Genomic DNA, 22,012 nt, shown 5'->3' with positions numbered 1-22,012 from the left:
TTAAGGTAGCGGTGGGGCCGATAGTATCTTTATGAAAATATTTTCATTCAGTAACATTTATTAGGTCTATACATAGTTTTGCTAGAATTCAGAAATATAAAGATAAATAATATGCCATCAGTTCATAGCATAGCTAAGGAGTCGTTAAAACCAATATGAAGTGAAAATATAAGACATACGTGAATTAAGTGCTTTGGGAACCCTTGCTGTGGTCTGGGAAACTCTATAACCAAGCATAGCTAATAGAGGGAGGCTTGGGGTAAGAATATGAGCTTTAGAGCATTTTCTGACAACTCTTACCTACTCAGGTCTTTATGGCTTCTGAGTGCTTTTCAGTCATGTGTTAGATACTGGTTTCTTCCTCAAAATATATTCAAAAGATGGAGAACTGTGGAAGTTTCCTTATACTGAAGGACAACAAGCAAAGAAAGGGAGTTTGTTGGCTTCTCTTTAGAACTCTGAGAGGATTAAGTGTCACCTTGGCCATTAACGCGTCTTAAAAGGTAAAGAGCCTTGGGGAAACTCCAGACAATGTTCCCATCCAGCAGGTTGAGTTAGAAGGCAGCGTCGGCGGCGCTCGTGCCCCGCCAGCCCGCTAGGGCGGCGCTGCTCAGCAGGCCGCGGGCCCTCCGCGGAAGGTGCCGCTCTTGGCCCGGGCGGCGACGCTGCCGCTCGCAGGCGATACTTCCTGCTGGGTTTGCCGCGGGTCCTCGGCTGCTGTTTGCGCTGTGGCTGTGCTGTTTCTGCGCAGGACGGCTGCCATGGAGCGCCCGGGGCCCAGCGAAGGTGGGTCCGGTGGGGCGAGCCCGGACGGGGTGGGCTGGGCCGGGGGCGCCGCAGTAACGAGGCTACCTTTCTTTTCTGCTTTTGCCTCAGTGACAGGCTCAGACGCGTCGGGACCGGACCCGCAGCTGGCGGTCACCATGGGCTTCACAGGGTTCGGTGAGTGACTGCCCCGTCTCCTTTTGCAGAGGTTTTTAGAGCCACAGGTTGGGAGGGGAGGCCGAGCTGTCGCCTCTGTTCCGCACCTGCCGCAGAGCCAGGCCTAATTACTTTAGCATCTGTCTTGCAATTTCTCGACGCTCTTTTCCCCATTCGTCTTCTGACTCCTGCCTATCTATGGGATCGGCTCAGGTGACACTTATGGAAGCCTTGTGGGAAAGAAAAATTGCTTTGTGACCCACGCGGTGGAGGGTGTTGGTTGGGAGAGGGAGTTTTCACTTTGCGTCCTGAGACAGAGCTAGCCACCGATTGCGGTCTATAATGAGATGGCCCTTCTGGCAACAAATGGGCCATTAAGTGATATTATAATGGTTATTAAACACTTCTTCCCCAGAATCTTCACTTCAGTCTCTCTGTAGAGCCTAGTCACGGCAAGTTATGCGATCAAGATAAAGGCCTCGAACAGAGATGTAGTCATCTGTTGAAAACATTGCTCTCAGTAAAAGAACAAATGTAAATTGTTTTCTCACCCCATTTCTGTTGGATCTTGGAGAGAACAAATGTTAGGCTAATGAGGCAGGTCTCTTGTTAGTTTGTTCATATATTCGCTTATTCTGGTAATGTCTTGAGCCACATGTTTACTATTTCCTAAGTGGTCATGACTACAAAAGTACTATAGACCTTTGTAGTACATACTGTGGTACTTACTTTGTTTCAGTTCTTTAAAATAGCTTTTGCCCTAATTTCAAAAGTAACACATTTTCATAGGAGAAAATCTAAACAACACAATAAATGAAAAGGAAGAGCAAACTCATTCATAATCTCATGATCTAGAAATCAAGACTTGTTAATTTGTTTTCCAGTCTTTTCTGTTGTGTATTTATTAAGAAAATTAAGATCATTTGTGTATACGGTTTTATATTTCTCTTATATATAATTTGTCCTTAATATTTTGAGCATTTTCCGGTATTATAAAATGTTCTTCCAAAACATGATTTTTAGTGGCCGAGTGGTAGCCCATTTAATAGAAATGCCATAGTTTGTAATACTTTTAACTTTCCCCTATGTAGTTTCTAATTCTTTTCTTTTTTCTTTTTGTGAGGAAGATTCGCCTGGAGCTAACATCTGTTGCCAATTCTTTCTCTCTCTTTTTTTTTTTGAAAAGATTTTATTTGTCCTTTTTCTCCCTAAAGCCCCCCAGTACATAGTTGTATATTTTTAGTTGTGGGTCCTTCTCGTTGGGCATGTAGGATGCCACCTCAGCATAGCTTGATGATTAGTGCTATGTCTGCGTCCAGGATCCGAACCATCGACACACTGGGCCACTGAAGTGGAGCACAGGAACTTAACCACTCGACCATGGGGCCGGCCCCCAACCAATTCTCTTTTTTTTTTTGCTTGAAGAAGAATGGCCCTGAGCTAACATCTTTGCCATTCTACCTCTGTTTTGTATGTGGGATGCCTCCACAGCATGGCTGATGAGTGGAGTAGGTCTGCACCCAGGATCCAAACCTGTGAACCTGGACTGCTGAAGTGGAGCGTGCAGAACTTTAACTGCTCAGCCATGGATCTGGCCCTCTAATTCTAATTTTTATCACTAATGCCAAAATGAACATTTTTGTAAATAACTCTTTTATCTCCTTTCATAAAAGAGATTTTATGCATATTTCCATAGGGTAGATTTTTAAAGGAGGAATTGCTTATAAAGAATGTAAATGTTAAAAAGTAACCAAAAAGTTGGGTATATATCTTTTAAAACTTCTTGATACATATTGTCATAATGCCCTTCAGAAAAGCTGTTTCGATTTATATCAAAGTCAATATTATGTAAATAGAGTACTACTTTTACTGTACTCTTAGTAACATGGAGTAGGTATTAGTATTGAAAAAAGCACGTACAACATTCCTTCCCAGCTCATTCAGGTTCTTGTCAGAATTTGATTCCTTGTGGTTTTAAGGCTGAGGCCCCTGTTTCTTTACTGGCTGTCAGGTGCGAGTCCCTTAGCTGCTGCTTCTTAAGGTACCTGCATTACTTGCATCTTGCCCCTTCATCTTAAAACTACAGTGTCTCCAGTCCTTATCACACTTCAGATCTCTCTCACTTCTGCCGTATCTCTTCTTTATCTTTGCTTGTAAGGACTTGTGTGATTAAAGTCTATAATCTTAATTACATCTGCAGAGTCCCTTTTGCCATGTAATGTAACATATACACAGGTTCCAGAGATTAGGGTATAAACGTTCTTCATTCTGCCTGCCACACCAGTGTTGTAGTTTTAAGGGGTAGAGTCTAGATGATTTAGAGAAGGATGGAAAAGTTGGCTGGTTAGTGGTACTTAGTGATGAGATTGTCATGAAAAATTCCCTGGGAAGAAAGCTCTTTCTTTCTTGATATTTTATGGTTATCATGTAGCCATGCTGTAAATACACAGACTAAGTGGTTATTGGTCAATCAGAAAGCATTTATTGACTACTTACACTCTGGCCAGCTTAGGGCAAGAAGATCACAGCCTGTTACTTATTCCTGTTTTAGGGAAAAAAGCTCGCACATTTGATTTGGAAGCAATGTTTGAACAAACCCGGAGAACAGCTGTGGAAAGAAGTCGGAAAACTCTGGGTAAGAAGTTCAGTTATCTGCTCTTTTATTGATTTAAATGCTGTATACACCTTACACAAGTATGTTGACAGTTATTATAAGACTGAAAAAAATTTCAAAGGCCATATTTGCTAGTTCCTTTGGGAGCAGAGGTTATTTATTTATTTATTTATTTATTATTATTTTTTGGTGAGGATGATTCACTCTCAGCTAACATCTGTTGCCAATCTTCCTCCTTTTTTGCTTGAGGAGGGTTAACCCTGAGCTAACATCTGTATGAGTCTTCCTCCATTTTTGTATGTGGGTCACCACCAAGGCATGGCTGATGAGTGGTGTGGGTCCGTGCCCAGGATCCAAACCCGTGAACCCGGGCCACCGGAATGGAGCATGTGGACTTACCCATTACATGACAGGGCAGGCCCCAGAGGTGGTTTTTTTTAAACATGGTGAAAAGTTACATCCAAATAAAATAAGAAGATCTGGGTGCTAAAATCTCTTAGAAGTGTGTGCTATGAATAAAGAAGGATTCTAAATTAATTTATAAGAATCAGAATAGCAGTTTCTTTATTACCTCTCCTCCTGCCTCTTTCTGATTCTCATTTCATGTTTTTCTTTCCTGCTTACAGCGAAACCAGTATTTGGAAGGCTGGGCGAGAGGTGGTTCTCAGAGCTGTGTACACCACTGACTGTTGACCCAGACAGTATAGAAAATTGAGACATACAGTGAATGTGGCTGCTGCTGTTGAATCCCTGCATTAATGAGTTGTATCAGACATTTAATGAAGGCCTTAATTTCCAGACTGTCTGGTTTGATACCAGGTGGTTGGCAATTCTAGGTACCACCTTAGGGTCTTCGAAGGAGACTGACTCCTCTACTGCTTTCTTTGGATCTGATTCAGATCATTCTTACACTAGAGAAAGGAAAGATGTAATGTGATGGAACAGAAGGGGCTAGAAGTCAGAGACAGGACTCCTGGAAAAATTAAAGTGAACGTTGTTCTCTGGTACATGCTATTGTTGGATTTAAAATGATAAATTATATAGCAGTATTAGCTAATATTTGGGAAGTGAGCTTGACATGAAATATTTTTGGTCTTTAGAAGAATAACAGGTTTCTTTTTTTGTGGTGAAAAGACAGCTGTCTATGTATACTATTTTTTAAAAAACTTTCATCATTGTGTGAAATTTCGAACACATACAAAAGTACTGTAGTGAGCTCACATGTGTCTATCACACAGATTTAATTACTATGACAATTTGTAGCTAGTGTTATTTCCATTCACTTTCCGTCTTAGATTACTTTGACACAAATCCTAGACACATTATTTCACCCATAAATATTTTATTTTATTGTTTTTTTTTTGAGGAAGTTTAGCCCTGAGCTACCTACTGCCAGTCCTCCTCTTTTTGCTGAGGAAGCCTGGCCCTGAGCTAACATCTGTGCCCATCTTCCTCTACTTTATATGTGGGACGCCTACCACAGCATGGCTTTTTGCCAGGTGGTGCCATGTCCGCACCTGGGATCTGAACCGGTGAACCTCGGGCCGCTGAGAAGCGGAACATGTGCACTTGCACTTGACTGCTGCGCCACCGGGCCGGCCCCACACCTGTAAATATTTTAGTATGTGTCTTTAAGAGATAAGGATCCTTTTAAAAAACTTAACCAAAATACCATTACCACTCCTAAAAATATTAAATAATTTAATATGAAACAAGATACAAAGACATGATATCTGAGGGGTATTTACAGATACTTCAACCACTTAATTTTTAGACATTTTAATCAATGTTTATTGTAGTATGGCTTTCTTGTAGTTACCCTCTTTCAACCTGTGATACCAAACTGGTTTGAACAGGGATTGTCTTATTCTCCTAAATTTTATAGTCCCCAGCCTTGCAAGATAGGTTCTCAATATATATTTGAGACTATTGAATTGAGTTTAGAACTGTGATACTGCCTTTCAAAAAATAAAATTCTGCTTCTTTGGAGAATGTTTTAAAATGGCGTGATCCATTGTAAAGAGCTTGAGGTTTGGAATGGGAGGACCTGGATTTGAGGGTCAGCCCCATGTTCTGCCAGATGAGTAACATTGGATGGATTTTCAAACTTCAGATCCTTAATTTCCCCATCTGTTAGGTGGAAATGGTAATAAGATCTCCCTTACAAGGTTCTTGAAGGGACTGAGATATTGAGCATATCACCTTTTAAAGATACTTTATAAATATCACTTTTAATTCCTGTTGTTTTTCTTGGTAAAACATGTATGCATTTAGCACCTAAGAGGAATTTCAGTGAAGATTTAATAGATTTTTAAAATTTTGAAAAATTATCTAAAGGCCATGTTCTTCTGTGATGTTTGTGGATGAATGAAATGTATTGAATTTTGTTTTCCTAGTACATCCTTGCACTTGGACTGCTGTTTCTACCCCTGATCTAAACACATGAATCCAAAGTTTGACTTCTTTTAAGAAAAGTTCAAAAATTCTGATATGGGCATTATTTATCTCATAATTGGTGTTGGATTCCTTCCCTGGGCATTGACATCAGACTTGAGAAAAATAAGAACTTTGGTCCTTTTAATAGGAAATTTAATTGTCTGTGTATGTGGATGTAAACTATTTTGGTTGTTAAATGCTCTAGTAGAAAGGATAAATTACTATAAATCCTCAATAAAATACGCATTATGTAAAATGTCAGGAAATAATAATGGTACAAATTGTTTTTTAATTTTTTTGTTCCTGAAAGCTTTAAATATGTTTAGGACATATGAAAGACATAGACCTTTTTTTAGAACTGTTATACTATGAGGAGATAAATGAGGAAGAAAAATTTCTTTTATTCAAATGCTCATTTTGGGTGTTGTGATGCTTTGGGTGGATTATGAACCTTCTCTGATATGACTGGAAAAAAATTTCTTGAAAAAATGGTTAAGATAGGATTTGAATAAGATTTCAGTGGATGATTTAATGATCCTGAAAAGAAAAATTGTCCCAGAGATCTTAGAAATTAGAAAAGCTTAAATTTTTTTTACTTGAAACAGCCTTCCTACCTAGTTAATTCCTACCTCATCCTTTAAGTCCTCATTCATATTTTGCCTTTTCTAGGTATTTATTTCAAAACCCCTCTGGACGTAATAATTGTTTCCCACCTTTGTTCCCATAACAGTTTAAAAAATACTATAATGTCAAATCATTATCTTGTACACCTGAAACTAATATAATATTGTATGTCAACTGTACTTCAATAAAAAAGTATTATAAATCTATTTTAATATGTTAATGTCTTGAGGATAAGAACCTTGTTCTTCGTTTTCATGCTTACAGTGCCTAACACAGAGCTTGGTACATAGTAGTTACATCCCTAAATATTTAATGGAGAAATGTAACTTATGTAGTTAAAGTGTTCCCATCTTATTTTTATTTCCTAGTGTTTTGGCATTAAACATTTAAAACTGAATGTAAATTTTCATGAAATTAGTGGGCTGGTGAATTGTTTTAAGTTAGAATAACAAAAACATTTAGTAAGATTTAAGTCCAATGAATAGAGAGGTTATCAGGATTAGAAAACATTCTAGCTTATATTTCTAGTACTTTTATTTCCTTTACATTTTGTCTATCTTAACTCTCATTTCTTCCTTAAAGTTAAGTGGTTGCTATGATGATTGGCTTTGAGATTTTCAGGTGCCAAGTTACATTCATTTGCATCTGCAATTCGTGTGAATCGGCCCAGATGCGACATGGTAGTTTTGGATCATTTGCTGTTAACCTAGACAAAAGTCACAAATATGTGGGGTACTTTTTCAGAAATGGCTATCCAAAATTGGTAACTCTTTGAAAGTAGAGAACAATACAATGAGGTGGTTGGAAGAATAAAGTGAGGTATTGGAGAGTAGGTTAATTCACTTTTGTTAAGGGAAGATATAAAGCATTTTTGTAGTGTTTACAGTGTATTTGGTTCCTCATTGTGTAAAAATGCACAAAACAGTCCCTTTGTCCGGGAGCTACAGTCTGTTAAATTCTGTTTTGTTTTGCTTTTGACCTCAGTCAACAATGAGAAAAAATTTTTTTTTCTCTAAAACGTCTTTCTTTTTTTTTTTTCCTGCTTTAATGCAGCGGGTGACAGCAGGAACCTCTCTGAATAGAAAATCCTTGCTAGTGTAACAAAAAAAGTTAAAATTTTAAATTACAAAATTAGATGCTTCACTAGATGGAGCAAGTGGTTTGGAGTATTTATTCACTGGTGAGGAACTGTAGTTAGATGGGTGGGTGGGTCGCAGTTTCCAGGTAGTCTGGTGAAAGCAGTAAAGAGCTGTTCTTCACAGCCCTTTAGAGAGAGAGGCAGGCTCACTTATATAAGGTAGGTGGTGCTCGTTGGATACTTTTACAGTCTAGAAAGTCTGGTCACATCAAGGAAAGACCCAGTTGTGGAGCCTTGAATTCACTACTCTGGGACTTACTAGCTCTGTTACTTAAATTTTCTATGTCTCAGATTCCTCAACTGTAGAGTGAGGATAATAGTTCCTATTTCAACTGTATTAGATAATTGAAGTTTGCTAAGAGAGCAGAACTTAAATGTTCTCACCAAAAACAAAAGGTTAAATACGTGGGGTGATGGATGTGTCGTTGACTCCATGGGGGAATCCTTTCACAATGTATGTGTGTATCAAATCATCACTTGTACACTTTAAATATCTTACAATTTTGTCAATTATACCTCAATAAAGCTGAAAAAAAAATAGTACCTACTTCAGAGGTTGTTAGGAAGATTAAAGGAATTAATTTACAGGAATTGCTTAAAATAATACCTGGTATATAGTAAGCTCATTGTAAGAATTAGTTGCTATTATTTTTGTTAAATTAAGATTGATGTTAAGATGCTTTTGGTTACTTGCAAAGAAGTCATAGAAGACCTAATCAAAAATGGCTCACATAAGAAAAATTTAGTATCACACCTGACAAGAACTCCAGAATGGGGCTGTTCGATCTTCTGCGATCTTCTGAGTCCTGACATGAAGTACATGAAGTTTTTTCCCCTTTTTCTGCTTTGCCAGCTTTAGGGTGTTGGCTTGTCCTAAGCTGACTGTCCTCATGACCCAAAATTGTCAGTGAAATTTTGTTCAGGCAGATGACCACAGGCACAGGCTGAAAGGAGACTATTTTATATACCTCTTTTTAGGAGTAAGAGAACCTTTCTCGAATGTACCTCTACCTGACTTCTCACGTCTTATTGGCCAGCGTTAGTGTGCCACGTCAGTTCCAAAAACAGCAATTGGCAAGAGCAATATGGTTGACTTGGAATGAAGCTTCTCTCTTTCTGGGCAGGGAGGGGCCTAGGATCTCCTGAAGCACAGGGCTGCCACTTTCCTGGGGAAAATTGTGGTTTTCTTAGCAAGGAAAAAAGGAGGAAACAGCTATTGGGTAGGTGGCTAATAATATGTATTTTGTTATCAATTTCTAATTAGCATCAAAACTGCCTCTAAGACCTTAGCCTCTAGTCCAAGTGTGGTTCCCTCCTCGCTGACCCAGGAGGGTATGGAGGGATTGACTGGAGAAGCAGGAGGAGGCTAGGAGCCAAGCAGGCCCACTCTTAAATTTGGACATTATCCTTCTCTCTTTTTTATTTTTTCAACCTCCTCCAGGATCGGAGCCAGAGTTGTTGACTCCTAACCCACCTTAGCCCAGTGGAGAGCACAAAAAAAATCAACTTGAGCTAGAGCTGTAGCATTTGCCTTATCCTTCTGGAGTGTTTTACCTACCATGTTTGAAAAGAAAGACTATGTGTTTACTTGTTGACACTTGCTGGTTATTTCCTTGTTCTTCATCTTCCGTATCCTATTAACGAAAGACCCTAAAGGGTACAGCATCCCAGTTAATAAGTGCCTTTTGATATTGCTTAACTTTGAGTGTATTGTTTTTCATTATTAAATTAAGGAAAACAACATTAAAGATTATCTCCATTTACTGAGGATGGTGGCAATTGAGAACCAGACTATTCAGATAATTCATTTCCTTCCCCTGTGACCCGCAATTGTACAGTGATATTATCAGAGGAACGAGGTTAAATTTCCTTGGATAAATTTTGTGTGTGTGTGTCTTTCCAAGGTAAACGACTCTAGAAACCTAGTGTACTTAATTGAAATAGTCTCCTGGTTTTGGTAAGAAGGCTCTGACCAAAAATCCAGTGTGGGAAATTCAGAAATGAGCAAAGTGCTGAATTTATGGTTTAAAACATTAAAAATAAAAAGTGAAGTTACCTAAAATATTACCTGTGAATACTTTCTTTTTTACTTACAACCTTCCACATCTTTTTACATAGTACAGTCGTGGTTCATGTACTATTTACATGCTAATTTTGCTTAGCATATCTGTTAATATTTTCCCAGATTTGTACATTTTCCATCACTATTTTTATTAGCTGTATTTTATATTATGTTGATACCCAGTAATTATTTTCCCAGTGTTGGGCATTTAGGTTGATAATTTTTTGCTGTTATTGGTAACACTCTAAGTTACATCTTTGTGACTATGTTAATTTTCAGCCTTTTTGTTATTGACAAATTTTGAAGTCTAACTGTTGGAAATTTTTAAAAATCTTTTCAGAGGCAAGAGAAAAAGAAGAAGAAATGAACAGAGAGAAAGAATTAAGAAGGCAAAATGAAGATATTGAACCAACATCTTCAGGCTCAAATGTGGTCAGAGATTGTTCTAAATCATCTTCCAGGTACTTGACTTTCTCAAAAGGGTTGTTTTAAAGTATCATTTTCTAGGTGTTCATAACACAATTTTGGCAAAGTTCCTGATATTAAAAGTTTGCATAATTTCTCCCAATTTAGGCAATTGTATATCCCTAGGACCATGAAAAAGTCGTTGGTCACATTGTGAATCACTTGAGTTTTTCTAAAGTATTCCAGATGTAGTGTTACAATCTATGCCTTTTGACTGCAGAGCATAACTATATAAAGTTGTAAAGATGTTCTCAAATTTGTAATTTTTGTCATGTTTATTTTGGCGTTTACATCTTTCGTCCTTTTTTCCAAAATTCTACATTCATAATAACCTTTTTTAGTAGGATCCTTTATGGAAATAGATAAAAAGAAAGAATATAAGTAGAGGCACATTATAAAGTTTACAGATCTAGGAGAAAGCAGCCATTATAATTAAAGTGAAATTTAATACTGTGTAACTTAATTACTAAGAACTTTAAAAAACATAAATGTATATAGATATCAAATCTGGAAGGAATAATACAAGAAATCTAATGTTGTTAGGTATATTGTTAATTGTCAAATTGGTTCTGTAAACTCTTCATGGCAAAATGTGCCATCGGATTGTCATTCCTTCTGTTCATTGTAGGAAAAAACCATAAAAATATGGAATACACAAAATATCATTTATACTGTGTAATTTCATTTTTTGCTCATCTACTCCCTAGTGCAGATCTTTGGTGTCTCAATCTAGGCTCTAGAGCAGAATCTCACTCCGTAATAATCTTGGTCTTTTCTATAGTTTATCTTTGTAGGGAGAGGGAATATCTACATGGGACTACAAATGTGTTTCTCCCGAAAAGGGAGATGTTGTGAATGGGACATGACAGTGCAACCCTAATATCTGTTAGTCTCTGAAGTGTGGGTATCTTTGTATAGATTCATGAAAAGCAGGGCTCAGCAAACCTTTTCTATCAAGGACAGATAGTAAATGTTTTAGGCATTGGAGTCCATCCTATCTCGTTCTCAACTACTCCCCTCCTGTGGACAATACATAAACAGATGGACTTGGCTGCATTCCATAAATCTTTAGAAAGCAAGCACCTGGCCAGAGTTTGCCAACTCTTGCTATCGAGTGTAATTCCTTTATATACTAGTCAAAAAATTCAGTTTTGCATTGTCTATAGTTTTGTATTAATTGTCAGTCACACAGTGTTGCTGGGTTTCAATATGGTAGAAAAAACCCCTCCTTTTTCTAAGACAAACATTTAATATTTACCTTTAGTTTCTTACTTTTGGGATGATTTAAGATGTCTTGGGAATTCATCTTATTGCTAAGGCTTTGACACACAATGATTTCATTAACTGAAAATTGTAAAGACTTCTATAGTTCTGTTGATTCTATATTTTGGTGCAATGCTAACTTTAAAACCAAAAGATAAAGAACGTGCACTATTGGTATTGGGAATAAATTTTATTGATATGACAATACCCAAGCATTACTTTTGTTATTAGTGATTACAATTACAGAACTATTATTGACATTATAATTATAAAATATAAAGATAGAAATAAGAAAAATATAACTTAAAAAAATTTTATTGAGGTCATAATAGTTTATAAAATTGTAAAATTTCAGTTGTACATTATTATTTGTCAGTCACCATATAAAGGTGCCCCTTTACCCTCTATGCCCACCCCCTAACCCCCTTCCCCTCTGGGAACCATTAATCTCTTCTCTTTGTTTATGTGTTAGTATTCTTCTACGTATGAGTGAAATCATATGAGGTTCATCTTTCTCTGTTTGGCTTATTTTGCTTAACATAATACCCTCAAGGTCCATCCATGATGTTGTGAATGGGACGATTTTGTCTTTTTTTATGCCTGAGTAGTAGTCCATTGTATATATATATATGTCATATCTTTTATCCAATCATTAGTCGATGGGCACTTGGGTTGCTTCCACTTCTTGGCTATTGTGAGTAATGCTGGAATAAACATAGGGGTGCATAGGTCTCTTTGAATTGTTGATTTCAAGTTGTTAGACAAATACCCAGTTGTAGGATAGCTAGGTTGTATGGTATTTCTATTTTTAATTTTTTGATATGTCTCCATATTGTTTTCATAGTGGCTGCACCAGTTTGCATTCCTACCAGCAGTGTATGAGGGTTCCCTTTTCTCAAAATCCTCTCCAATATTTTTTTTGATAGATTTTTGATTACTATTTCAATGTCTTTACTTGTGATTGGTCTCTTCAGAGTCCCTATTTCTTCTTGATTCACTTTTGGGAGATTGTATGTGTCTAAGAATTTATCCATTTTTTCTGGATTGTCCAATGTGTTGGCGTATAGTTTTTCATCATATTCTCTTATAATCCTTTGTATTTCTGTAGTATCCATTGTAATTTCTCCTCTTTCATTACTAATTTTATTTATTTGAGCCTTCTCTCTCTTTTTGTTAGTGAGTCTGACTAAGCATTTGTCAATTTTGGTTATCTTCTCAAAGAACCAGCTCTTAGTTTCAGTGATCCTTTCTGCTGTTGTTTTTGGTTTCAATTTCATTTATTTCTGCTTTTATTTTTATTATTTCCCTCCCTCTGCTGACTTTGGGCCTTGTTTGTTCTTCGCTTTCTAATTCTACTAGGTGCGGTTTAAGGTTGCTTATTTGAGATTTTTCTTGTTAAGTTGGGCCTGTATTGCTTTGAATTTCCCTTTTAAGGCCACTTTTGCTGCATCCCATTTGAATTGCTCTAGTGTATTTTCATTTTCCTTTGTCTCTGATATTTTTTGATTTCTCCTTTAATTTCTTTGCTGATCCATTGGTTGTTAAGTAGCGTGTTGTTTCATCTCCACATATTTGGTACTTTCCCGTCTTTTTTCTTGTAGTTGATTTCTGGTTCATAGCATTATGGTTGGAAAACATGCTTGATATGATTTCAGTTGTCTTAAATTTAATGAGGCTTGCCTTGTTTCCCAACATACAGTCTATCCTTGACAATGTTCATCTGTACTCGAGAAGAATGTGTATTCTGCTGTTTTAGGATGGAGTGTCCTCTATATATCTATTAAGTCCGTCTGGTCTAGTTTTTCATTTAATTCCACTATCTCCTTGTTGACTTTCTGTCTGGATGATCTATCCATTGATGTAAGTGGGGTGTTAAGGTCCCCTACTATTATTGTGTTGTTGTTAATATCTCCTTTTAGGTTTGTTAATAGTTGCTTTATGTACTTCAGTGCTCCCTTGTTTTTGGTGCATATATAAATGTTATGTCCTTTTGGTGGAGTGTCCATTTTATTATTATATACTGCCCCTCTTTGTCTCTCATTGCCTGTTTTATTTTGAAGTCTGCTTTCTCTAATGTAAGTATTGTGACACCTGCTTTCTATTGTTTGCCATTAGCTTGGAGTATCATCTTCCTTCACTGTAAGCCTGTGTTCATCTTTAGAGCTGAGATGTGTTTCCTGGAGGCAGTGTATTGTTGAGTCTTGTTTGTTAATCAATCCTGCCACTCCTTGTCTTTTTATTGGAGAATTCATTCCATTTACATTTAGAGTGATTATTGATAGGTGAAGGGCTTAATGCTGCCATTTTATCGCTCGTTTTCCAATTGTTCTGTATTTCCTTTGTTTCTCATCCTGTGTATTTCAGACTACCAATTCAGTTTGGTAGTTCTCTATGATGGTTTTCTCACTTTTTTTTTTTTATCGTTTCTGTCTCTGTTCTGATTATTTGTTTAGTGGTTACTGTGAGGTTTGTATAAAAAAATCTTGTAGATGAGATAGTCCATTTTCTGATAGCCTCTTGTTTCCCATCTAAGCTGATTCCATCCTTTCTTCTTCCCTTTCTAAGTTATTGTTGTGACAACTTATTCCATCTTGTGTTGTGAGTTTATGGTTAAAATGATGAGATTATAGTTATTTTTGATGTTTTCCTTCCCTTTATCTTTAATGTTATAATTGTTTGCTAACCAGTTCTGATAGAGAGCTGCAATTTTTTGATTTTGTCTGCCTGTTTATCCCCTTGCTCAAGGCTTTGTAAACTCTTTCTTTTTCTTATTTCAGATATGAGGGCCTTCTTGATCATTTCTTGTAAGGGAGGTCTTGTGATGAACTCCCTCAGCTTTTTTTATCTGAGAAAGTTTTTATTTCTCCATCATATCTGAAGGATATTTTTTGCTGGATAGAGTATTCTTCTCTGAAAGTTTCTATCTTTCAGAATTTTGAACATATCATTCCACTCTCTCCTAGCTTGTAAGGTTTCTGCTGAGAAATCCACTGAAAGCCTAATAGGGGTTCCTTTGTAAGTTATTTTCTTCTCCCTTTCTGCCCTTAATATTTATTCTTTTTTACTAACATTTGCCAGTATTACTACTATATGCCTCGGAGAAAGTCTTTTTTATTATTTTTTTTATTTTTAAAGATTGGCACTTGAGCTAACATCTGTTGCCAATCATCTTCTTCTTTTTTTTTCTTCTTCTTCTCCCCAAAGACCCCCAGTACATAGTTGTGTATTCTAGTTGTAGGTCCTTCTGGTTGTGCTATGTGGAATGCTTCCTCAGCATGGCTTGATGAGCGGTGCCATGTCCTCACCCAGGATCCGAACCAGCAAAACCCTGGGCCACTGAAGCGGAGTTTGTGAACTTAATCACTTGTCCACGGGGCCGACCCCAAGAAGGTCTTTTTACATTGATATAATTAGGATTTCTTTTAACTTTTTTCACTTGTATTTCCAGCTTTTTCCCCAGGTTTGGGAAGTTCTCAGCTATTATTTCATTAAACAAGCTTTCTGCTCCATTCTCCCTCTGGAATACCTATAATCCTTATGTTGCATTTCCTAATTGAGTTGGATATTTCTCGGAGTATATCTTCATTTTTTTAGTCTTATCTCTCTCTCCTTCTCCATCTGAAGCATTTCTATATTTCTCTCCTCTACACTGCTTATTCTCTCCATAATAGCAGCTCTGTTATTCAGGGAGTCCAAATTTTTCTTTATTTTATCCTCAAACTTCTGGTTGGTTTTTCTTTTTAGTTTCAGTCTTTTTTTGTGAAGAATTCCCTCGGTTCATTAATTTTGTTCCTGATTTCATAGAACTGTCTATCTGGGGCAGGTCCCGTGGCCGAGTGGTTAAGTTTGTGCGCTGTGCTTCAGCGGCCCAGGGTTTAGCCTGTTTGAATCCTGGGTGTGGACATGGCACCACTCATCAGGCCATGCTGAGGCAGCATCCCACATGCCACAACTAGAAGGACACACAACTAAAAATACACAACTATGTACCAGGGGGCTTTGGGAGAAAAAGGAAAAATAAAATCTTTAAAAAAAAAAGAACTATCTGAATTTTTTTAATAACTCATTGAATTTTTAAATGATAGCTATTTTGAATTCTCTCTGATTTAGACTGTAAATTTCTGTGCCTTCAGGATTGATTTCTGGCTGCTTGTCATTTTCCTTCCGGTCTGGAGTATTAATGTATTTCTTCATACTGTTTGATGGGGTTGATTTGTGCCTTTGCATAGTGTTAGTATGGTAGTATCAATGAGAGTAGTTTCACTGCCCTAAACATCCTCTGTGCTCCACCTATTTCTTCCTCCCTCATTCCTAACCTCTAGCAACCACAGATCTTTTAAATTTTTATTGAAGTAATATATTCATATTACAGAGTCAAACATTGTAAAGCCTCATGTCTCTGTTCGTGATTTTTGCTTCCCAGAAGAAACCATTTTAAATTTAAAAAATTTTTTCTTCTTCTGTTTACCTCCATGTTTCTAAATTATATCCTTTTACTACTGTCTTGATTTTTTCTATTGTGCCAAAATTTTTATAACATAAAATTTACTATTTTAAACATTTTAAGTGTACAGTTCAGTGGCATTAATAACATTTATAATATTGTACAACCATCATCACTATTTCCAAAAATTTTTGCCACTCTAAACAGAAATTTTAACCATGAAGCAATAACTTCCCACTCTTTTCTTCCTCTAGCTGCTGATAACCTCTAATCTACTTTCTATCTTCATGAATTTGCTTATTCTAGATATTTCATATAAGTGGAATCATACAATATTTGTCCTTTTGTGTCTGGCTTGTTTCACTTTACATAATGTTTTCAAGGTTTGTGTTGTATCAGAACTTTGTCCCTTTAAATGACTGAATAGTATTCCATTGTACGTGTATACCACAATTTGTTTACCCATTCATTTGTTGATGAATACTTGGGTTGTTTCCACCTTTTGGGTATTGTGAATGCAATGAACATTGGCATACAAGTATTTGTTTGAGTCTTTGCTTTTAATTCTTTTGGGTGTATACGTAGGAATGCAATTTCTGGGTCATCGGATAATTTTATGTTTAACTTTTTGAAGACCTGCCAAACTGTTTTTCACAGTGGCTGCATTATTTTACATTCCTACTAGTAATGTCTGAGGGTTCCAGTTTCTCCACATTCTTGCCATCACTTGTTATTTTCCCTATTTATTTATTTTGATTGTAGCCATCGTAAGTAGGTGTGAAATGGTATCTCATTTTGGTTTTTATTTTCATTTTCCTAATGTCTAATGATGGTGAGCATCTTTTGATGTACTTATTGGCCATTTGTCTCTTCAGTAAATGGTGTTGGGAAAACTGGACAGCCACATGTAAAAGAATGAAAGTAGACCATTCCCTTACACCATGCACAAAAATCAACTCAAAATGGATTAAAGACTTGAATGTAAGACGCGAAACCATGAAACTTCTAGAGGAAAACATAGGCAGTACGCTCTTTGACATTGGTCTTGGCAGCATATTTTTGAGTCCCATGTCTGACTGGGCAAGGGAAGCAAAAGAAATAATGAACAAATGGGACTACATCACACTAAAAAGCTTCTGCACAGCAAAGGAAACCATCAACAAAATGAAAAGACAACCTAACAATTGGGAGAAGATATTTGCAAACCGTATATCAGATAAGGGGTTAATATCCAAGATATACAAAGAACTCATACATCTCAACAACAAAAAAACCAACAACCCAATTAAAAAATGGGCAAAAGATCTGAACAGAGATTTCTCCAAAGAAGATATACACATGGCCAACAGGCATATGAAAAGATGCTCAACATCATTAGCTGTCAGGGAAATGCAAATCAAAACTACAGTGACATATCACGTCACTTTGGTCAGAATGGCTATAATTAACAAGATAGGAAACAACAAGTGTTGGAGAGGATGTGGTGGGAGTGCAAACTGGTGCAGCCACTATGGAAAGCAGTATGGAGTATCCTCAGAAAATTAAGAATAGATCTACCATATGATCCAGCTCTCCCACTGCTGGGTATTTATCCAAATAACTTGAAAACACAAATACATAAAAATACATGTACCCCTATGTTCATTGCAGCATCATTCACAATAGCCAAGACTTGGAGACAACCTAGGTGCCCATCAAGGGACAGATGGATAAAGAAGATGTGGTATATATACATAATGGAATACTACTCAGCCATAAGAAATGGTGAAATCTGGCCATTTGTGACAACATGGATGGACCTTGAGGGTATTATGCTAAGTGAAATAAGTCAGAGGGAGAAAGTCAAATACCGTATGATCTCACTCATAAGTAGAAGATAAAAACAACGACAAACAAACATGTAGCAACGGAGATTGGATTGGTGGTTACCATGGGGAAGAGGGGGAGGGCAAAAGGGGTGATTAAGCTCACATGTGAGGGGATGGACTATAATTAGTTTTTGGGTGGTGAACATGATATAATCTACACAGAATTTGAAATATATTACGATGTACATCTGAAAGCTATATAATGTTATAATCCAATGTTACTGCAATTAAAAAAAAGAAAGCTTGTGACTTCTGAACCAATGCCTTCAGAAATTTGTGATTTAATCACAAGGGAGAAAATTTGGGAGTGTGAATACTTTAAGGAAAATTTATTCAGTCATTTAGCTATTATTTATTGAACATCTGTTGTGGGGTAGGCACTTCTTTAGGCACTGGGGATACAACAACTAACAAATCAGATGAGATCTCTGAGCTTATATTGTTGTAGCGATATTTGAGAGGAAGGATAGCAGATTATAAACAACTAAGTAACCAATCAAATAAGATAATTTAGTAATGTAGGTAATAAGGATAATCAAAGTAAGCTAATTAAGGTAATGGTGACTGATGGGAGTGTGTGAAAGTTTAGAAAGGGGGCGGCCCTGAAGGCCTGTTTGAAGAGGTGACAATTGACGAGACCTGAATGATGAAAAAGAGGCCATATAACAATCAATTCCAGCAGAGGGGACTGCAGGTGCTCATGCTGGACCCTCATGCTGAACCAAGCCTGACTTGTTCAGTTAGAAATGCCTTTGGTGCTGGAGCAGAGTGAGTGAGACGATTGCAAAAACAAAGAGAAACTGTTTATGGAGGTTTGCTACCTCCTACCTTTGCAAAAGGATAATATGTATGTGAGAATATATTCTTTTCAATATTAAACCTAGATGAAAATAAAAATAAATATCCCATATTTTCTTCAATAGATATGGAGTACCTATTATATCATTTAGATGCTAGGTCAGGCATCATTTGGCTGCTAGAGACACAGCAATGATCATGACAGACAGAAATTTCTGCTTTCATGGAGTTTATATACTAGGAATACTTTATTAGAAGGCTATAAAATATTTGATAACTTGATAAAATATTTGATAGATTAAGTGACATCATTAGGAATGCAATTCTTAACCCTTTGGGGTGGGGTGGGAAGTGGAAGGATGGTGGATGGTGATGGCTTTCAGAATGCCTAGAGGGGTTTGATAAAGACCTTAATGAGGGTGTGTAATAGTCCTCACTGTGTTGGATAGAAAAAATGTTGAGAATCCCTATGATACTCCCTAGAGTAAGATATTTTTAGAAAGCAGGAATGCTACATTTAACGTTTTTTTTTATTGAGGTTATGATAGTTTACAACATTGTGAAATTTCAGTTGTACATTATTATTTGTCAGTCGTCGTATAGGTGTGCCCCTTCACTCTTCGTGCCCACCTCCCTCCCCCCTTCCCCCTGGAAACCACTAATCTGTTCTCTTTGTCCATGTGTTTGTTTATCTTCTGCTTATGAGTAACATCATATGCTGCTGGTCTTTCTCCTTCTTGATTATTTCGCTTAACATAATACCCTCCGGGTCCATCTATGTTGTGAATGGGACAACTTTATCATTTTTTATGGCTGAGTAGTAGGAATGCTACATTTAACATTTCAGCAATTCGGCAACCTTGGATTAGCACTGAGAAATAATTTGTATTTCAGAAAACATATTGAAGCATTTTGAGAGTGATATTAACTTTCTTACATGGCAGGCTTTATTTGCTCCTGTGGCAAACAGCGATTGGATTCAAATGTAGTACATAGAGGCATTGGGTATCTCCGTGGTTTTCTTTCTTATGGATGTAGTGTTTTGTAGTTTTTCTTGCACATTCCAGTAAGTGAGGATGATCTAATGGGGGTCTAAAGTATAATTGCTGTGACCTTTCATCTGACTTTAATTTATGTTTAGGTAAGATAAGTATATAAAAGAATTTTTTTACTTTCTTAAGATAAAATATTTGATTTACATATTTAATACTTGAATCACAAATTTGAAAACATTTTAAAAACTCAGTTAAAAGGAGAGGCAGTACCTGAGAAATCAGTACTCTCTCTAGATTGTGCTCTTTGTGGCAGTGGAGACAAAGAGTTTGTTTCTTGTTTTCAGGGATACAAGCAGCAGTGAAAGTGAAGAGACTTCTGATTCTTCTGATGATGAGTTAATTGGCCCTCCTTTACCCCTTAAAATGGTGGAAGAACCAGTTAGTCATATGGAGGAAGAAATCATCGGTCCTTTACCTCCACCTCCTTTTGAAGAAGTGGAAGAAGATGATGATGATGACGGTGATTCAGAAGAGGAGGACGTAAGTATTTCAGTGAGGTAGTGTCTTAGGGTAGTGTACAGATCAGTTCTCTGCTAAACTGTTATTCATGAGTAAGAGCAAATTAAAAAAAAAAATCTGAATTTACGGCTGACAGCCCTTGTTGAAAGACTTCTAGAGAATGTACTTCAGCAACAAGGAAACAGAAATCAAAAATAATAATTGGAGAGCAGGAAGCAATGTATTAAAAAAATTAAACATTTTGTTAAATCAACGTAAGCATTCAGAGTAAATAATGGTGTTGATGAATAAATTTGGGGGGATTTAAAAACAAAATGGATCTAAAATTATTGTGAACAGTAATGTGGAAGATGGGAGAGTAGAATCAGTTCATTCATTTTGATGTCCTTGTATTATTTGGGAGGGGGCTAGGGTTATTAAATTTAGATTGTTGTGTGCACGTTATGGTTTTAAGAGTAACTGCCCAAAAAATAGAAATAAATGATATAAACTCCAAAATAGTAAAAAGAAAAAATATAAAATAAAACCATTGGTATACTTTCTGTATTTGACATCTGGAATGGATAATTTTTAAATACTACCCTCCTCTGTGTGACAGATTATTTTCAGTAAATAATTACGAAATGGAACAAATAATAATGGTCAGAAAAGAAATTAAACTTTCACAAATCTGTCAATGACTTCTCAGAATGGACATTCTTTGCATATTCATGTTCAGTACACAATATATGAAATTTGTCAATCTATATTTGTTCATAGTTGGTCAAAAGAAGCTTTTAATTTTAATTTTGAAACTTTTTTTCACATGGAATGACTGTTATATATGTATATACACATGCACACCTGTGTATGTAAAATTATAAAAAGAGCAACATAAGGATAAATTTGGCAGTTTCGTTAAAAATCTTATTGTGCAATAAGTTCCCGAAACTGCAGTGTTGAGCATATCTTTTTTCCTTTGATATTAATTCTAGTGACTTTTAAATATCTCTGTTCTTGAAATATTTTCACTAAAATCTTTTTTCCGGAAAATTCATCATTTTCTGATATATTTCGTAATGACTTCTAAAGTTTTCTTCTGTAAAAATCAGAGAAAATGGCTAAATAATGACAAATATTGTCATTAAATGTTGCCTTAGAATGTTTTTGATGAAAACAATTGAGGTGTTCAAGCATTGCCTTTTTGAATTCTTCTGCCAACTTAGTCTACCATCTTTTGTTTTTTCTCCTGGCATTCAGAGAATAGGAGAATGGAAGATACTCAGGTTTTGTTTCTTTATCTTAATAATCATTGTTTATTTTGAATCTGCTATTTAAATGCAGAAGCATGTAGTGCAACAGTGATTGGAGATGTGAAACTGCTCTTCAAGTAAGCTTGAATGAATCTGAACCATTAAAAGCATTATTTGAAAATGTGTGTAGCTGAGTATGTATGTGCATGTATGTAGTAGACACGGTATAACTGGGAGTTCTCCAAAGTAAGTTCATGTAGAATACAGTGTTTATTAAAAGATAAGTAATAAAAATATGCTAATTTTAAGCTTACATATCTATTATCAAGGGTCAGCACTAAACATAGCAAACAACAAATTTCTAAACTGACATTTTTAGAATTGCCAGCAAATGGTGGTAATAAAAAGCAGACTTATCTTCAGTTGACTGTGCTATTGTTTTTAAATTCTGTACAGAAAATATACCCCCTTGTCTGCACCACTTCCAGTGCAATGCAGACAAGGGGGTACATTCTGTCAAATGCTTTATTTGAAAATGTATGTAGCTGAGTATGTATGTGCATGTATGTGGTAGACACGGTATAAGTGGGAGTTCTGCAAAGTAAGTTCATGCAGAAAAAAGGAGTAGATGAA

At 36.4% G+C, this 22,012-nt stretch overlaps 1 protein-coding gene across 1 annotated transcript in view; it reads left to right on the top strand.

Moving 5' to 3' along the window:
- Positions 1-675: 675 nt before the first annotated feature.
- The window catches only part of WDR70 (WD repeat domain 70), a 287,917-nt gene continuing 266,580 nt past the window's right edge, over positions 676-22,012 (top strand). Inside the window, exons 1-5 of the mRNA XM_046672043.1 lie at positions 676-786; positions 877-942; positions 3,473-3,556; positions 10,136-10,256; positions 19,973-20,168. Of these exons, the coding sequence (XP_046527999.1) occupies positions 762-786; positions 877-942; positions 3,473-3,556; positions 10,136-10,256; positions 19,973-20,168 (492 nt within the window). The 5' untranslated portion in view covers positions 676-761. The remainder of the gene's footprint in view (positions 787-876; positions 943-3,472; positions 3,557-10,135; positions 10,257-19,972; positions 20,169-22,012) is intronic.

Source organism: Equus quagga, chromosome 9 (genome assembly GCF_021613505.1).
Source record: "Equus quagga isolate Etosha38 chromosome 9, UCLA_HA_Equagga_1.0, whole genome shotgun sequence".
Classification (NCBI taxonomy): domain Eukaryota; kingdom Metazoa; phylum Chordata; class Mammalia; order Perissodactyla; family Equidae; genus Equus; species Equus quagga.
This window is presented reverse-complemented; position numbering and strand designations above follow the sequence as displayed.